At 34.8% G+C, this 18,442-nt stretch overlaps 4 protein-coding genes across 14 annotated transcripts in view; 2 read left to right on the top strand and 2 right to left on the bottom strand.

Moving 5' to 3' along the window:
• DMP1 (dentin matrix acidic phosphoprotein 1) overlaps nt 1-12,334 on the bottom strand; it is a 138,225-nt gene extending 125,891 nt beyond the window's left edge. For 5 of the 9 annotated variants that reach the window (XM_082461791.1, XM_082461786.1, XM_082461788.1 and 2 more), the window contains exons 1-3: nt 9,201-12,334; nt 4,079-4,153; nt 2,435-2,597 (exon numbers count right to left, since the gene is read on the bottom strand). The gene's annotated coding sequence lies outside the window, so the exon portion shown is untranslated. Of the gene's footprint in view, nt 1-2,434; nt 3,580-4,078; nt 4,685-9,200 lie in introns of those variants that run through there. The other 4 variants (XM_082461793.1, XM_082461794.1, XM_082461795.1 and 1 more) reach the window with 4 other exon arrangements.
• Nucleotides 1-18,442, top strand: part of LOC309660803 (uncharacterized protein) — a 576,745-nt gene that overhangs the window by 87,681 nt on the left and 470,622 nt on the right. The window lies entirely within an intron of this gene.
• On the top strand, nt 1,826-7,465 carry SCPPPQ1 (secretory calcium-binding phosphoprotein proline-glutamine rich 1). Its single transcript, XM_082461934.1, has 4 exons — nt 1,826-2,354; nt 3,363-3,395; nt 3,488-3,565; nt 5,344-7,465. Exons 1-4 carry the CDS (start codon nt 2,298-2,300, stop codon nt 5,422-5,424), a joined length of 249 nt encoding a protein of 82 aa, XP_082318060.1. The 5' UTR covers nt 1,826-2,297; the 3' UTR covers nt 5,425-7,465.
• The window catches only part of NUDT9 (nudix hydrolase 9), a 30,901-nt gene continuing 24,917 nt past the window's right edge, over nt 12,459-18,442 (bottom strand). For 2 of the 3 annotated variants that reach the window (XM_082461832.1, XM_082461834.1), the window contains exons 7-8: nt 17,195-17,279; nt 12,459-12,972 (exon numbers count right to left, since the gene is read on the bottom strand). In XM_082461832.1, the coding sequence (XP_082317958.1) occupies nt 12,794-12,972; nt 17,195-17,279 (264 nt within the window). In that variant the 3' untranslated portion in view covers nt 12,459-12,793. Of the gene's footprint in view, nt 12,973-15,422; nt 15,501-17,194; nt 17,280-18,442 lie in introns of all 3 variants that reach the window. The other variant, XM_082461833.1, reaches the window with a different exon arrangement.

The raw sequence follows: 18,442 nt of genomic DNA, 5'->3' as shown, positions 1-18,442 counted from the left end.
TGATAGTCACTTAAAGAATATGCCCCTAGGAATTTTATCTTAAAGACACTTATGGAAGAGTTTGTTTTTTATCAGAATAATCTCTGATTAATTTCAAAATTGTATTTTATCTTTTACACTGTATTGTCTTTTCTTAGCTCAGTGAGTCACTTGTTCTTAACCAGACCACATCACACCAGGTCATGTGTAAATAATTAAGTTCAATTTGATTAATTAAAATATAATTAAGCATTATTTATAATTTCTTCCAACTACAGAAATAATTTTAAGAATTATTACAAAATTCAGAATGTTTTTACGTGTACTTGCAAAGAAATGTCATGGGAGGTCCTAACTAACTCGAAACCACGTTTCTAATTATACATTTGTTCGGAATAGTGAAATTAAATTTGGAGGCATTAATTAGACCTAAATTACTATGTTTAATGTTTTAAATACTTTAAGTGTTTTGGAATAGTGAAAAGTGATTTTAATGCTGAGGACACTACCGATTCACTAAAAATGTTTTATTTGAAATAATTTTCATTTTGAAATAAAAATATTATTTAATAATAGAAAGATTTAGAACCTTAAATTTTTCTATTAGTTAAGGCTTCCACATGTATAGCTGCCCTGGATGATATATTGTAAAAGCACTTTAATATTCTTAGTGGTCATAATTTTTAATTGTGAGTTGTTTGCAGTAAAGACATTACTCTAATCCCAACCAAGGAGATGAAGTTATTTCTCAGTAATTGGTCTTTAAGCCTATATCTGTGTAACTGAAATACTTTAGAAGTTGGTGTTCCTAGTCTAAAACCAATTATTCAATTTTGCATCAAATTCTGTGACTCATATTACCCATGAGCACAAAGGCATTAGTAATATCGCTTAAATACGAGATGGGCATTCTAGATCACACTGCTCTTTGAATTTGTTGCCCAAGGACCATTTGAAGCAAAGGTAATTGAAAAGACACAGTATAATTTGGACTGATTCTATCGCACTAGGTAAAAGTACTGTTTTGGATAATTTAATGAATAGGTCCACTTATCAAAGGAAGAAATAAAGCCAAGGGTTTGAATCCAGAAGGAAGAAAAATACAAATAAGAAACATGAAAAAGGAAAGGGAGATAAGCTGCCTAATTTCAGGCAAAATGAAATAGTCTGAAGATAAATCAGAGTTGAATTTCAAATACATATGTATAAAATAGTTGAAGAGTGACTTATAAAGGGATATGACTTCCTTCAGATGATGGGGACAAGTCTTAAAAGGAATATGATGAAATTGATTTTTCTTCCAATATTCAATTCCAGAGTACAGTGATTTAGTTTGAAACTCCTAAGGTAAGTTCATTTGAATTAAATGTAATTTAAGGCCATATAAAGCTTTGCTTTCAGAATCAGCTGGCCAGTAAAGATCAAATTGATTTGCTTCATTGAATTTATTCATATTGTGTTTATTCTCTACCAATCCATTATGCCTTTCAAGATTTTTCCTATATCATTTCCTTCTTCAGAAATTGCAAGTGTCAGTAACAGCACCTAGACCATGTGAAGACCTGGTAGATCTCATGGTGGGTAGAAGCTCAAGGTGGATTTACTTGTATATTACATAAGAAATCTCACTTGAGCCAGTGGTGTTATATCTCCGATCCTAAGTATGATACAACATTGGTGTTTGAAGATTTGTGGGTAGAGATCACAAGTTCAAATAACTTCAGGGACCAAACAGTACAGGTTGAACTGTGAGATTACAAGGAAGAGTAGTAAGTATGTGCAATGTTATGAGCCACAGAATGCGTGTCTTGTCTAAAGACAGGTGGTTTTTAAAAGAAATATTTGTTTATTTATTCGGCTGCACTGGGCCTTAGTCGTGGCACACGGCATCTTCGTTGCTGCATGCGGGATCTTCACAGCGGCATGTGGAATCTTTTTAGTTGTGGCATGTGGGATCCTTTTTATTTTTCTGTAGTTGTGGCACACGGGATTTTCGTTGCAGCATGCTGGAACTTTAGTTGCGGCATAGGAACTCTTAGTTGCGGCATGCATGTGGAATCTAGTTCCCTGATCAGGGATCAAACCCTGGGCCTCACGCATTGGGAGTGTGGAGTCTTAACCCCTGGACCACCAGGGAAGCCCCTAAACACTGTTTTTAAAGCACTGATGTAGGTTTACAAAACCTGGATCAAGAGACAGAATTTAGTCTGACCACTATTCAACACCTCTAACTAAACAGTCTATTTATAATGGGAATAAGACTTAGAAAAAACTAAAAATGATCTCCTGACCCTTCAATTCCAGACTCCTCCTTCAGAATGAAATTTCTTATCCTTGCTGGCCTTTTGATCACTGCCACTGCTCTGCCCACCCCTGTGAGTACTGTTCCTCAGTTTTCCACTCCATTTCCATACTAGAGACATAGTATTTCTGGGCTAGAAAGTATTACCTTTACCTTTTCAGTTCACAGAAGAGGAAAGTGGACTCCAGGAAAGCTGTAGAACCAGGAATTTACCACTCTTCTTCAGCCCAGGGGTCTTCCCAACACAAATCCCAGCTCTACATGCTATTTGAAGCTGCATGACCTTCAGTGAGGAACAAACCCATGGCTTCCCAGCCTGTAAAATGAGTTGTAAGAACTACCTCAGAATTGTGCAAGGATGATAAAAATGCATCTAATGCACTTAAAGAGTCCTAACTGGAACATAGGAAGCTCTCGAATAAACTTAGCAATATAGAGCAAGTATTCCACAGTGACCTAAGTCTTAATTAGGCAGTTTGAATTGAGTTTCATTTACAATAACCTTACCCCAAACCATCTCATGTTGATTATAGACATACGTCCCCATCTATACGAATGAGATCTATGAGTTTAAGCTCTGCTTATTATAGTCTGACTAGGTAGGGTACCTAGTAGGCAGGAACACCTGTCCCCTAAACATTTTGTAACAAAGGAGCCTTCAAAGAAGTGAGGGAGCTTTCAAAATCTGTACCTGGGAATACAAACTTTAAATTTACACTTCCATGCTCTCTCCACTTTGAACTGATAAATGCTGAGAATTAAACTGAGAACACTATTGATTTGAAGAAGAAGAGGCATGAAATATGTAATTAATCTTACAAAATGTAAAAGAAAGAGAAAGCATTCTTTGGAAATAAGTTTAAAGGTAAAAAGTACAAGTTCTAAATCACTGGAAAAAATTAATTCAACTTTTCCCTGTTAGACTCAACTGCTTTTTATTCCAGAAGGACAGCCGCATCACTGATGAGTATAATGCTCAATAGTGGCTTGTTACCTATTCTCATTTAGAATAAAATCCCTTTGTAGTGAATAACGTATTGCCATATGTTGCTTTACCTTGTTGCTGTTATTGTTTTACAAGTTTGAACAATCTGGAGGAAGTTCCAGTGGTCAGGTAAACTTCTGGTTGTATTTTCAAATGACATGTTCATCATTTTAAAAGTTTTCAAATGTTTGGAATGACTGACATCATGTTTCTTATTATAGAGATTTAACTTTTACGCACCACAAGGACCACTATTTTTTCCTCAGATCCCATTTCTCCCACCTTCACAATTGCCCCTGGTAAGCATAGGTTTGGGGAATCTCAAACTGCAAAAAGTATTTATTAGTTGGATGATGGTTATAACATTTTCCAAATTTTGACACAGAAATATAAGAGGCCACCAGGCATCAGCTATTCACACTACCCTCCCTGCATAGCTTGTGGTGAAGTGTGACAAAAGAGGAGCAACTTTCCCTCTAAAACTTCAGTGACTTCTTCCAATCTCTCTCTACACTTGCTATCAAAAAGACGTTTACACTGAATTACCCCGACTATAATGAGCTTAGTTACTCTTCATGAAGGGAATGCTAACCTTTTTCTATATTACCTGTTCTTTTTCTTTTTGTAAATAGCCTTGCTGCTTTCTTTTCTCTAAAGTTTTTTCCCCAGCTCTCTCTAGCTTTTTTCCACAGGTCAAACAATATAATTATTTTGCTCTTCTTGTACCCTCTCCAATCTCTCCTAATATCTGAATTCTTATAATATCTTTTTAATAAAGGCCAGAACAATGTTAAAATACATAATAGAGTTACCTTTTTGGTACAGACAGCATTCATTTGGTTAATATTTACTGAGTGTCTGCCAAATAATGGGGTCTACAGTGAGTCCTGGAAAAACAAAAAGTATAAATAAATTCACAATCTGATGAGGAAGAGAGATTTATAAATGAAAAAACAATGTAATTCGGTAAGTGCTTCTAGATGCAAATACAAAACCAGCTGACTTAGGCTATGTGTCAAAGAGTTCATAACAGAGGAGGGGAAGCCAAGCCAGGTCATGAGAAGTGGGAAGGGCATTCCAGGCAGAGCGAACAGCAAGTGCTGAGAAGGACATGGCAACTTGGGGAAAGAATGACCAGGGCAATGAGGCTGCCACACAGGTTGGGACATGTTAAATAAACAGTATTTAGGCAATGATGTTTTGAAAAGTTCATACACATTTTAAAATAGCATCTTGTTTAACTTCTTGTCTATCATCTAAAAGTTTTAAAATATGAACACAGTTTTGCATAGTTTTTGTTTTTATATCTAAGTGTAACGAAACACCTTCCCTTTGCTTATATTTAATTTAGAATTGTTTACTTCTCAACTTAAAGTCTTTTAGAAATTGTCACTAAAGTTACGGTCCTCAATGGAACATTCTTTCCCTTTAATGTTTTCACATGGCCTGACTGACTGTTAGACACTACATTTCTAAGTTCTTGCATTTATAATTAATTGCTAATTATTTTGGTTCTAGTCAGGGTTAGGTGCATTGGTTCTTTTCTTTTTCTGAAATCCATAAGATTTGGATTTTGCGTTAATTTGTAAATTAACGCAAAATTCTGGAGTCTTGGTTTATAATTAGAATTTAGGAATTGCTACTAACGTCTTATGCTTAAAATTATGTAAATTTTTGTGGCAATAAAAAGAATCACTAGTATTTGAAACAGAAGCTCCTCCTTCCACCAGATGGCAGAATAGTATTAAAAATCAGGCAAAGATGGCTTACTGTAGAAAAACTGAAGGATTTGCAAGAACTATCGACACATAAGACAGATTCCTAGGCTTTAGGTTTGACTAATTAAGCAAAATAAGCATACTTCTTGAAAGAAAAACATGATTTGAAATTCACTAGAATCTAATCTCCATCAACTAGAAGGTGAACTCCCTGAGAGCACATAATTGCTCAATAAATACTGATGGATGGAGGGATGGATGGATGGAGGGATGAGTAAATGAATATATGAGAAAAAAAGCTAAAACAAAATGTTCCACCTTATTTTATTCACAATTCACTTTTTTCCTCCTTTGTGTAGGTTCCAATTCCTTTTCCATTTCCTAATAATCCAAATCAGGTAATTATACTTAAAGTTTCCTTTAAGAAAGTATTTAAATGAATACAAAACAAAAACTTGAAAATTCTTTAGATTTATTTGGAAAGGAAGCTGATACCAAAAATAATGGTTATTATTCTCCTTTGGGGACAATTAGTGATTGATATTTTGTCTGATTTGAGTCATTTAATGTAGAAATCTCATATATCCTTGAAACCTGAGACCTGAAACTTTCCTTGATCATGTGGAGGGAACCCAGGAGACCAGTAGAAAAGCATTTGAAATCAAATAATCTGGGGATGCAAGCTCTGTCATTTAACACTTTGGAATAATCTTAAACTCCTTTGTGTCTTACTTCCCTTTAGAATTATAAAATAGTGAAAATGAATGATTCATGAAGTCCATTTCACCTCTAAAATTTTTTACTTATATTTGCTATTAATGGGGGGAAAATTCATTCTTACTGTAATGGAATCTGTCCCAGAAGCCTTTGAACTAGATTTAAGGTTATGTTCAAGGTATAAAAGGATTATTTGAATTTTACTTTTGACAGGATTTTAGTGAATGAGGGGAAATTACATAGAACAAGACTGACTCAGTCACAAGCAAAAAAATAAATTGTGTGTAACATAGCATATTAATTCTAAATTTTTAAATGATACTTCGGTTACAATTATAGGAGATGATATTATTAAAGTTTATTTTCATAAAGAAGTGATCCCTGGGAATTCCCTGGCGGTCCAGTGGCTTTCACTGCCGGGCCCGGGTTTGATCCTTGGTCAGGGAACTAAGATCCCGCAAGCCACGTGGTGCAGCCAGAAAAAAAAAAAAAAAAGGGATTCCCAAATACAGTCTTTTTTCCAACCTCGTAAGCATGAGTTTAATTATCTTTCCAAGAAGTCCCTGCTACGTTTGGAGTCCACACACACACACACAGAAATGTGGACTCATGTTTCCTGAGATAGATAGTAGGTTTGAAGGGGGTGGGTGGGTACTAAAGGGTGGAGGGGTACTTAAAATATTAGCAAATGTGACTCTTACTGTTTATAAATGCTAAGAATTCTAAAAAGCATGTTTTCATTAATCAAGCTAACAGAAAATATATAACATAGAAAAGATAGATAAAACACTGAGTTACAACTCCTTGATCAATTGATTGTATTTCCTTTTTTCTAGGTCCTGACACTTAATGATCGTATAGTGGTAAATACTGCTCTGTTAATATATAAAGTTTACAAAAATATTACATTCGACACTCCATTTAAGGCGAGCCAGTTCATCAGAAAAATTACTGTATTTATTAGTCCAATTCATTTGGAAACAAAATTAAGAACAGCTGTTAAATTCAAAGCCAAAAAAACTAACTCGATACATGCAAACAGTTCTACATTCATTTATTCAACTCATCCAAACTATAAATTGACAAAACAACCTCTTCTATCATTGATAAGGATGAAGGTGAAGAGTCTTAAAAGACTTAAGAGTTACAGAATAACTTACTTTAGCAGAGATGAAATAGACTAGTTTATTTCTTCACTAATGAAGCACTAGCATAAATGCATAATACATTAAAGATGATCAAATCTAAATCCCAACAGATAATTTTTTTTACTGAACTGCACTTAATTCAACTATTTAACAAGGCCCTTTGTTGATATATGTTATTCAGAATATTAGTTTATAAAAACACAGGAGAAATACTTAAAGGGAGTTACAAAAGAGAACACTAAAAATTTCATTTCCCATATACTTTTCACACTTAAACATTTTCTGAAATCAAGATACATCTCATAACAGATGCATTTAACCTAGAATCTCCTTTTTCTTTAAGATTCATCATTAACTAAATGGTGCACTTTACAGTTGATGGTATCTCAGAGACCTGCAATATTCGTAAAAATGTCAAAAAGTTAGGCCTAAAAAGTTAGGCCTAAACCATTGTGTGCATGAGGTAAAAATTTCCAGGATTCTTCACTACAGATTATTTAAAGTCAATCAATCACCTTGAAGAATATTTAAGTGTGCCAGAAACTTTAAGGTCAAACTAAATAAGAACCAGAGTCCAAAAAAAAAAAACCTAAGTCAAGTTCAAATAGCTAGTGTTCTTCCCACAATCCACTCTGTTTAAGAGATTCTATAGTCCATTTCCAAATGACAAATTGTAAAAATTCTAGCATCTTTTAATTAGAATGTATTATATATATGAATATGAATAGATATTCTAAAAATGTTTTAGGAAACTACCGTCAATAATTAATTATTGATGATTACAAAATTAGCAAGTTCATCTTTACATCAAAACATGGCTAAAAGAGCCCTGGCCTGTGGTGGGAAAGCCTAGATTGTAAGCTCATCTTTAAAATTAAATTAGCTCTGTGACCTTGGGTATATGTATTCATTTACCTCCAAAGTCTCTTCCAGGGAAAATACTGACTCCTCAGACATATGACTCATTCAAATTACCAAATCTGAATACTTAATACCTATTTACACTTTATTTTTCTGAACTTTATTGAAAGTGCTGTTGGCCACAAGCCATCCAGAAAGGATCCTGACAGAATAACCTATAGAACTGCCATATCTTCACAGCGATGAGAAGTTTTTTCTCCCAGTGATTGTGATTAAACCAAGAAGCAGGAAAACGCACCCTAAAGGAACAAATGCTACCTCAGGGCAATTGTTCTTGCCTGAGAACAAGCAGGACAGTGTTTAGCTTACATATTCTTGCATACGTGCTGGGACGGACAGCTCTACAAATAGAGGGATTCACCTTGTTGACACAGTGGTCAATTCCTTGAGCAAGCTGCCAGTCTCTTAAAACAGGACCACATGAAAGCTATAAAGCAATACTTAACCAGTGAAATTGCTTGTGTAAGTAAACCCTCGAAGCAAAGTCATAGCTGTCCTAAAATTTTGGTTCAAGTATCATTCACAGAGGGAATTCACATAATTTAAGAAAGATAGCACTTGTATGGAAGTGTTTACAGTGAGTTTCTCAACCATTCACATCAATTTTCTATATTTCAGATATAGTGACTACCGTTACAAGGCAGTTACAAGAAAATATTTCTGTGAATTAAGGGAATTTAAATCTAAATATTGCATATTCATTTAAAAATCTTACCTCATGTAAATAAAACACAAAGCAGTAAAAATGGAATTAATTTTTCAATAAAAACAAAGATTTTCATATAGAAAGTATTTTAGCTTATATATGTACTAAGTTAAAAATAAGCTAAAAGGTAAACCCATTGATATCACTGATCATTGATTTTTCTTCACAGTTAATCATTTCTCTTTTGAACCAACTTGGGGTAAGTCCACATTAATTTTTAAGCTATTATAAACTACAAATCTACCTAATGGACTGGAGATAGTATCTTATTAATTTTTTTTAATATCTAGGGCTTCTTTGGGGTAGAACTTTTTTGCTATGGTTATATTGATAAAAGCAAGTGACATTTAATCTCAGAAAAGGTAAGAATAATTCTTCTGAACCATAAAACCATATGGCAGAATGGAACCCAAGTGATTTACCCAAATTAAAGCTCATGAGTTATAAACTCGATTTCCTCCAAGATCTTTTTTTTTTTTTTTTTCTGGCTGCGCCATGCAGCATGTGGGATCTTAGTTCCCTGACCAGGGATCAAACCTGCACCCCCTGCGTTAGAAGCATGGAGTCTTAACCACTGGACCACCAGGGAAGTCCCTCCTCCAAAATCTTTAGATCAGAATTCCTGCAGGTCTAAAAATGTTATTCTTTTCATAATGCCCATAGCATTTGACAAAATTTCAGTTTACAGAAATTAGGTTAAGAAATTTCAAACAGTAAATTTTACCTCAAGCTTACTTTTGTCTTACGGACTATTCATAGCAAACAGTGAGAAAAGCCTGCTGTGAAACTTCCAAATCTAGAAATGCTCTCATCTCAAGGCAACAAGTCTCCTTAACACAAAAGCATCAGCTCTCTTGATGGAAAGGCTACAAACCTTGAGACTTCTGCTTTGACTCTCACCCAAGTTTGCTTTCATCTAAAATATATACAAAAGAGAGAGAGAGATCAAAAAGGTATATTCCTTTTTAAAATATCTGAATTAATATCAATTAAAATTATAGACAGTGTGTATTTATTTTAACCTACCTTGAGAGTAGCTGATGAATCAAAATATTCTCAGTCCTAATTTTGAGAAAGAAATTGGATTTCACGCAAGTTTTCCTTCTGAAAAGTTTCATTGCCCTCAAGTGCTTATTCTGTGTTTCTTACCAATTCAAATGCTCTTACCAGCCCATCAAGGGTGAAGTGGGAGAAATTAAGCTCTATGTTGCAGAAAAGACAGTTGATGGTTCAATTTCTCAGCATTTAGGTATAAAAGAACCACATTATTTGCTACCTCCCAACATTACATGATTGTACCCATACTAATCCATCAACATTAAATAAACATAATATGGGAGACATGGATGGAGGCAAAGAAAAAATATGGCAAAAATACCTTCATATAGTAACTATAATCTGTATTGTTTATTTTGGCAGAAATAATTCTCTTACTACTATGTCAGAAGTTATATACGGTTAGTAAAATCTCCAAATATCTTTTGAACATTATTATACATTTTTAAATACTTCTATCCTAAGAGTTTAACAGCTTCAGATTGTGCCCATATTGGTAAGTTAGTAATATGATTAAAGGAGTTGTAAACAAGACCAAATTAATTACAAGTGCTTTCTTCAAATGATGTGTTTTGAAATCAATTTATTTATTAAAACTTCACAAATATTTTAGAAAATAACAGCAACCATCATAAGTCCTCATACTGTAAGACAGAGTAGCATTTAGCCTCTAAAAGTGGTTAGAAATTTTAGGTGCCCTCTTTAGCATGTTTAGTACCTTGCCTCTATTTGAGTTGGAAATGCTTTCAAATCTCAAGAACACCTGCAGGCAAGACACACTGATTGCAGCCGCTCATCCTTAGGTTAAGATATTATCAATAAATTGTCTCTGGGCCAAAATTATGTAAACAAGTTCAACAAGGCTAGCCAAATCAGATGTGGCCCTTAAATTTCAAGTCACAAACCATAAACGTTATTACTATGGATAACATGAGTATTGCTTAAGTAATATAGAATCTTCCAACTACAAACTTAAAGTAAGAAATCATAAAAGCTTCATAAACTTAGTAGGGAATACAGCAGACAGAGAATTGGCTCTGGAACCCTGCAGACCAGGATTCAAAATCCAGCTCTGTTGCTTACTGAATAAACCTTGGGGCAACCTTTCTAAATATCATTTTCATCTGTGAAATAGGAATAATACCACCTAACTTCACAGGATTGTTGTGAGGATTAATTGATACAACGTAGATATTCAATAAATGGTATCTATCAATCACTGTTTCAACTGTCTCTAAAAAAAAAAAACCAAAAATATTCCTTATATCTGAAATATAAGAAAAGTAAATATGAAGGCAATATCACCTAGTGATACAGGAGCAGATATTCCTCCAGAAATGTCTTCAACTAAAATTTTAATCTGGTTTTTTTCTATTATAGATGGTGCTGGATACTTACAGTTAGAAGATTATCTACTTCTACCCTATCTATAGGGTATAGTAGTTTTATCATTTTGCACACTTTGTAAATGTTCCAATGAAAACTACAAAATGACACAAAAAAATTGATTATCTGCGGATCATGTGCTTTAGTCATTCTTTCTTTAAATAAAATTTTCATAACATAATATCTTTACTAATGTCAGGTTAGATGTGTCAAAACTATTAAAACATAAGTAAATGTCATTCTTTAGGCAACTGCTCAAACTTTCTCAGGAGCTTCTGTAAGTAGTTTCAATTTTAGAGAATTCTATTCCATGCCAGGAAGAAGCAATTTCTTCCTACCTAACAGTAAACGTAGAATCAGACTCTTTCATGCTGGGACAAGGTTATCCTACCCCTCACCCAATGAGCAGATCATTCTTGTCAAGTACAAGTCCCTTGTTACGTACCCAAGGACCAGGATTTTATGGATTTCAGAAAATTAATACTGCACATAAACCTTATAACTCTTCCAGAGAGGTTTGAGGCAGCATCCTGAAATCACACATTCTAATGTTTCTCAGCAAAACTTATAGTCACACTAAGGGGAAAAAAGCCTCCTGTCAGTTCAGTGCAAATTTACCCCAAAGGAGTTTTGACACTAACTCGGGGTTGGGGGGAGAGAAAACAAAAAACAAAAAACACCTTTTCGATTGATTTACCTCAGCCCTAGTTCTGTCCTTTAGCTACAGAGTGAGCATAATACTCTTTTCAAATATCTGAAGGAAACAACCATGTCTCTATCCCCTAACCCTCCTTTTCTTCAGATGCCCCACCTGTAGTCCAACTGGAAGATGGAATTATGACAGTCCCTGCCTCAGGCTGACAGGAATTAGTATCATGAGACTTTCCCAATGGATATCTTGGCCAGAATGTGATACACATGCGACAAGGCAGTGTTATTTTCCTTCCTCTTCCCTGCTTCCAAGAACACGTGGAACACCAACTCTTTCCTTTCCTCTGGGAATTACAATGTTAATAGTGAGTCTCTCAAAAACCTATGTCAGTGTTTAACAATCTCTTCCTAACAAAAGACACCAAAACTCCCAAAGACCTCCTCTGTCTCTGATTTCAGTTCCTTTCTGAACATCTATTTTTAATTCATTTATGGCACATACAGTTACAGTAGAGTGAAATGCATATAGCAATTGAAATTACTAATTTCCTGCATACATTTTTTTAATTCAGAATTCTTGGAAATGAGAACATGAGCTCTTGTTCGCTGATCTTGACCCTTACCAACTAAGAGTGAATGAAATTTCCTCATAAAACTCACAACTCTAAAGGCAAGAATACATCAGGCTTCCACTTTTGAAAGCAGCTGCAACAAGATCATGTAAAGCAAAATGCAAAGCAAATAATTTAAAGATAAATCAGATTAAACAACGGTGATCGGTGCTCTTCTGAAAGAAGCTTGATGTGACAGGAACATCCTTCAGACCTCAGAAGATCAATGGGAAAAAAAAAAAAATGACAAACAAGAACTACTACATGGAAAGCAGAAGTTATGGCTGAACAGAAATTTACCTTTATTTAGATTCTGATTCTTCAAAGAGCATCAGTTGTTAAATTTGGTTTAAGCCATGCTTAAATAAAATGCATACAAAATATGATTATTTATAGCTCTTTTGACTGGAAAGCAGAAAATTCTGTGTTCTGTTTCACCGTATTTGCTAATTTTATTCTGATGCAAAACCTTCTAAACGCAAATCATTTTGAAAGTGAATAAAATACTTCGCAAGTGATCTACCCCGCCCTTTTTATATACGAGTTCTGTGATGCTGCCCCCTTTTCAGCACATGTCCCTTTGCTGCCATGGGGCTTACACGGAGACTGCGAGCTATAACCCACGGCAGTCGGTTTCAGAGTCCTCACTCCAGTGGGCATCTCGTTTCTCTGCCACAAGTTGGATGAATTGAGAGTGACTAGCGTAAAGCTTGAGTTTATCACTCATGTCCACCCATTTCACTTTTCCAGCATCATCTCCAGCTTCTAAGGTAAGGTTATCCATTATCTCACCTGGTTACCAAAGAAAAAACATCATCAAGAAGAAGTAATTTATTCATTTCTTTTTTCAGCATAATTCTGTATCTTCAAGTATTGTTACTATAATAATCTTAAATCATCATTACATTAAGTGGCCAAGTGAATTAAAAGCTAGAATATTCCAAATTTCCCAAATGCCCAAATTTTAACTAAGTTCCTAAATTTTCAGTGACGGTACCAGTAAGAAAGCTTTTCTCTTTAAAAAGTAAAAATATTACCCTTAAAAAAAAAAAGAGTTCACATTAAATAAACATGAAAACTCACATCAAAATTCCAGAAGGATTACAGATTTAAATATTAAGGAAATGAAAGAAAACAATTATTGATGACTTACTTTAGAGTCTTAAGGTAAGTGGGCTTTTCCAAGTATGACACCAAACCAGAAACCATAAAATAAAATATTTAGTTGGGGGGGTGGGGTGGTGGGATGAACTGGGAGATTGGGATTGACAATGTATACACTAATATGTATAAAATAGATAACTAATAAGAACCTTCTGTATAAAAAATAAAATAAAATTCAAAAAAATATTTAGGGTTATATTTATAAATACATATAAATATATTTATTAAAATATTTATGATTATCAAAAATTAAAAATAAATGCTTTCAATCACTGTTGGCAATCTAAATGGCATATTTCTGTAGGACAATTTGGCAATGTTTATCAAGAGCTTTTAAAAAGCAAATGCTCTTTGATGAGCATTCATTCAAAAAAATATCAGAGTGCTTCTTACGCACCAGACTCTGTACTAGGCAATGGGGATACAATAAACAACCCAGCAATTCCACTTCAAAGGATTTATCCTAAAGAAATAAAAAGACAAGGCTACTGAAGTATTCAAGGCAACATTATTTATAACCAAAAAGAGAAAAAGGGACATAACCGAACTTTCCATCTAGAGGGCACAGATTATTAAATAAATGATAAGACAGCTACACAATGCACTCCCATTAAAAGTGAAGCCGTTCTATAAATACTGATATGGAAATATGTCCACAATATATTTTTAAGTGAAAATTCAAGTAACAAAACAGAATGTACAGTGTGAGCCCATTTTTATTTTAAAAACAGCTATATAAAATCTGGAAAAAGATAAATCAAAATGCTAACAGTGGTATCTTTGGGAAATGAAATAACTGGTACTTTAAAATTTTTTCTGCTTTACGTCACCTATTTTCTAAATAACTCATTATAAACGCTATATCCTTTATCTTTATAATGATTACCTTTAAAATAATAAAATAATAAAGCTGCTTCTTAAAAGAAAAGAATCAATTGAATATTTCAGCATAACAGGTTTCTAAATCTCAATGCTAAAATGACAGCTCTTTGTGTATCTCACAGCAACTACAACATCCAATTTTCAATGGAGAACCAGAATTAAGAAGTAAACCTGAATCTAAAAGTTAAATTAAAATATCTGAATATCTAAATAACAGTGTCGTCTAACATGCTCTTTATCAGATCTAATAATGTCTGAAAAGCATCCTCCCCTTCTGGTCACCTAATAAATTACACAAAACGGAATTCTAAAAAGTTTAAAGTTTATAGTCTGACATGTGAAGAGTTTGGAAGTCATCACTCCCATCTTCACACAAAAAAAATCTGAACAAACTGAAAATCAACAACTCTTTTTGGATCCATCAGAGAACTGAGGTCACCGGGCACAATGCCACCCTGAAAACTGGAGAGACAGGCAAATACAGAGAATCACAACTTACCAGGAACAGAATCCCACCTCTGGAGCTAGCAAGTGGTAGAAACATTTAAAAGGTAACTGACTAATTTTTGGAAAGTGATCTGTGAACTAGCTTGAGAGAGAAAATCTCCTGGAGGCACAGTCTCGGGGTGGGAGGGTCACATTTTCAGGAATGCCACCAGGTTCTCAGGGTAAAGACAAGAAAAACCCCCACTTGCTTGCAGCAGGGAGAGGGGAAAAGTAACCATTCTGAAATAAGACAGCATTCTGCCCTTAAGGAAAACTATTTCACCAGTCCTAACCAGCCTGGGGGAAGGGAAATACCCAACTCTAGCCTTCCTGTCTCACCTAAGGAGAGTGAGGGTGGAAGGAAGAAGCTGAGAAGCCGCAGTGAAAGTCACAGCCCAGGGGCCCAGGCTCACAGAAAAACTAAGACCTAATCATTGGGTTCTTCTATGATTCTCCTCCAAACCCCACAAACCCCCTCCCAATCCCACAGCAACAGGGATTCCATAAAATAACAGGGAGTGTAGCTGAAAGAATTGCGTGGCTCAGACTTATTTAAGTAGTCTCTAGAGAAACCCAAAGACAACAGAGAGACAAAAACAAAAACCCCGGAGGAAATTTTAGCCTCTGACACCTACAATTACAGCAAATAATAAGTACAGCCTAACTCCTAGTCAACTAAACATAAGACCTCACACTAAAGATCTATTTACCTCAGTCTCTTTTACTGGATACATCATGTTCACCTTTCAAAAAAACTAGAAGGCATGCTACAAGGCAAAAAGCACAGTCTGAAGAGACAAAACATCAGAATCAGACTCAGATATAGCAGAGATTTGGAATTATCAGATCACAAAAATTTTTTTAAGTTCAGAGAGAAAATAAAACAGTGAAAACAGTGATTTGAACAACTCAAACACTATAAAATCAACCTCTAGAGGGTCAGTCATTGTTTTTTAACTCCAAAAATAAATAGCTAACAAATTTATCAGTACTTAAGTTGTAGAGACCTGCTTGTAAATTATATTTGCATACTTCTCCTTCTGAAATATTTAAGTTCTCAATACCAGGATGAATTATCCTAATACTTTGGTTAGAGTTGTTGTTTGGAAGTAATGAAATTGGTGCTGGGAGTTTTCCGAAGTTCAGCAAGAATGTAAAAGTGACAGATCTTCTAGTTCCAGCCCATTTTGTAAGGAAAAAACTGAGTCCAAGAGAATATGTGATTTGCACAAGGTTATACTGAGACAGGAAGGGGGCAGGGCACAACCTTTAAAAGAATGATAAAACCATTGCGACACTCCATAAACTGGTTAGAACCAACTAGGTCCAAGATGGCGGATGATTCCACTTCCACTAGATCTTGAGCCTCAGTATACGCTCATTGTAATACATCAGCACACTAAATGACACACCCACAGGTGCCATAACAGTTCCGAGGCAGACCATAAAAGGAAAAAAGTGGGTGGTGACCCAATTCTTGGAAATCCCCACCCCTTCCCCAAAATAGCTGGAATAATCCCCCCACTCATTAGCCTATGAAATTACCCAGCCCATAAAAACTAAATGTCCCATATTTTGAGGCCGCTTGCCTTCTGAGATGGCCCACGCTCTGTCTATGGAGGGTGTATCTCCCTGAATAAATCTGCTTTCACTCGGCTTGCTCTTGTATTCCTTCCCGCATGAAGCCAAGGACCCTCACTTGGCAGCCCGTCCCAGGGACTCGCCTGAGACCTGGGACATGACCGTCCACTCTGGCCCTATTTTTCCTGCAACAATACAACTTAGAAAGGAGCCATGAGTGGAACATTCAGTTCTCTGACATGGTACCCTCATTTCATTATGCTACAGATGAAAACAAAATATTTAAAATGTCATCCAATTCAGCAGTAAAATATGTTTCAAAAGAAGCCAGCCATTCAATGTATGTTAAAATCATAACTAATTTTTAAGATAGCAGATTCCCACCCACCCCCTAAAATTTCTAAATCCATTGACCAGAAAAAAACATTCATTTAAAATTTTTTCAGTACTTGGAATTTTTTTGGTGTTGTTTTGTATTTTAATAATGCATGCTCTTATAAAATTATTTCAAACACTAAGACAGATATAAATCCCATTTCCTTTACCACAGCCATACTTCCTACCCAAATCTCCAGTTGCTTTTGTTTTTATTTTACACAAATGGAGTCATACAAACAACTTGACAACTTTAAGGCACATAATTTTAGTCTATAAATTTAACCTTAATTTTATGTGCTACCAATGGATTAAAGGATATTAGTTACTGGTAACACTTTTAAAGCTTTCTTCTACATATTCTTTTAATATAAACAATCTGCTTTCATACAAATATAATCCTATAACCAGTAGTTGATTGACTTAAAATGCTAAAACAGTCCAGATTTAATTGTGCCCCAGTAGTCTGCTTCACTTAAATTGGATACTCTAATTCAGTTAGCTTAATAAACATAAGTAAAATTACCTGTTTCATCATGGTAATTCACAGCTTCTGTCTCCATCCATGCATTATCAGTGTTTCGAGGATCATCAACATAACCTTTATATATCTATTTTTAAAAGGAGACAGACCGAAAAAAAGTGTAGGGTGAATAGGAATGGGTAGAGAAGAGCATGCTACCTTCATTAGAATCAGAAATATCCTGTTGCAAACAATGCACATTTAATTAACATTAGTGAACTGTACACTTAAAAATGGTTAAGATGGCAAATTATATGTTATGTGCTTTTTAATCACAAAAAAAAGAAATGTAAATATTACAGGACCTTTAATGTAGCATTCCATACGCTTGTTTTACATTTCCCAGGGAGGGAATTCCCTGATGGTCCAGTGGTTAGGACTCAGTGCTTTCACTGCCAGAGCTCAGGTTCAATCCCTGGTTGGGGAACTAAGATCCCACAAGCCACGCAGCTCGGCCAAAAAAAAGTCGATGTGAAAATGAAATTAAGAAATTAAGAAAACAGGGACTTCCCTGGTGGCGCAGTGGTTAAGACTCCACGCTTCCAATGCAGGGGGCCCGGGTTCAAACCCCGGTCAGGGAACTAGATCCCACATGCATGCTGCAACTAAGAGTTCGCATGCCACAACTAAGGAGCCCGTGAGCCGCAACTAAGACCCAGCGCAACCAAATAAATAAATTAAATAAATAAATATTTTTTTAAAAAAGAAATTAAGAAAACAATTCCATTTACAATAGCATCAAAAGAATAAAATATTTTTTTAAATAAATAAATAAATTTCCCAGGGAACAATATTCTCAAGAACATTTTGAGGCAGCTTTAAAATTCATAAAACCCTCAACACCTCAGACTCTAATTTCAGAATTTGAGAATAGTCATATTTGGGCCATATGATTTTTTTAAAGACTCTATAAGTATTTTTCTGTTTTAATAACTTCTGTGATTATAGTTTTAGACATACAAAGATAGATTCTTCTAGTTAAAAATCTATAAATAAGGTTAGTAAAGACTAATATTTAAGTTATTAATACCTGAAAAGATTTGGATCTAGTCATCTAACACAAATGTGACCCAAAACCCAGACAGCATATTGACAGATAAATAATTAAGAAATCCTAATTCTAGAAAGAAAACAAAGCAATTCAAAGAAAACCAATAAAAAAGAAAAGAAAATCTACCCTTTTCCTTATTATTAGTGCACATATACCTTATAAAGTGATTTTTTTAAATCACAAAGGGTATGTAGACAAAA

The sequence above is a fragment of the Balaenoptera physalus genome (genome assembly GCF_965194825.1).
Source record: "Balaenoptera physalus genome assembly, chromosome: 5".
NCBI classification, from domain to species: Eukaryota; Metazoa; Chordata; class Mammalia; order Artiodactyla; family Balaenopteridae; genus Balaenoptera; species Balaenoptera physalus.
This window is presented reverse-complemented; position numbering and strand designations above follow the sequence as displayed.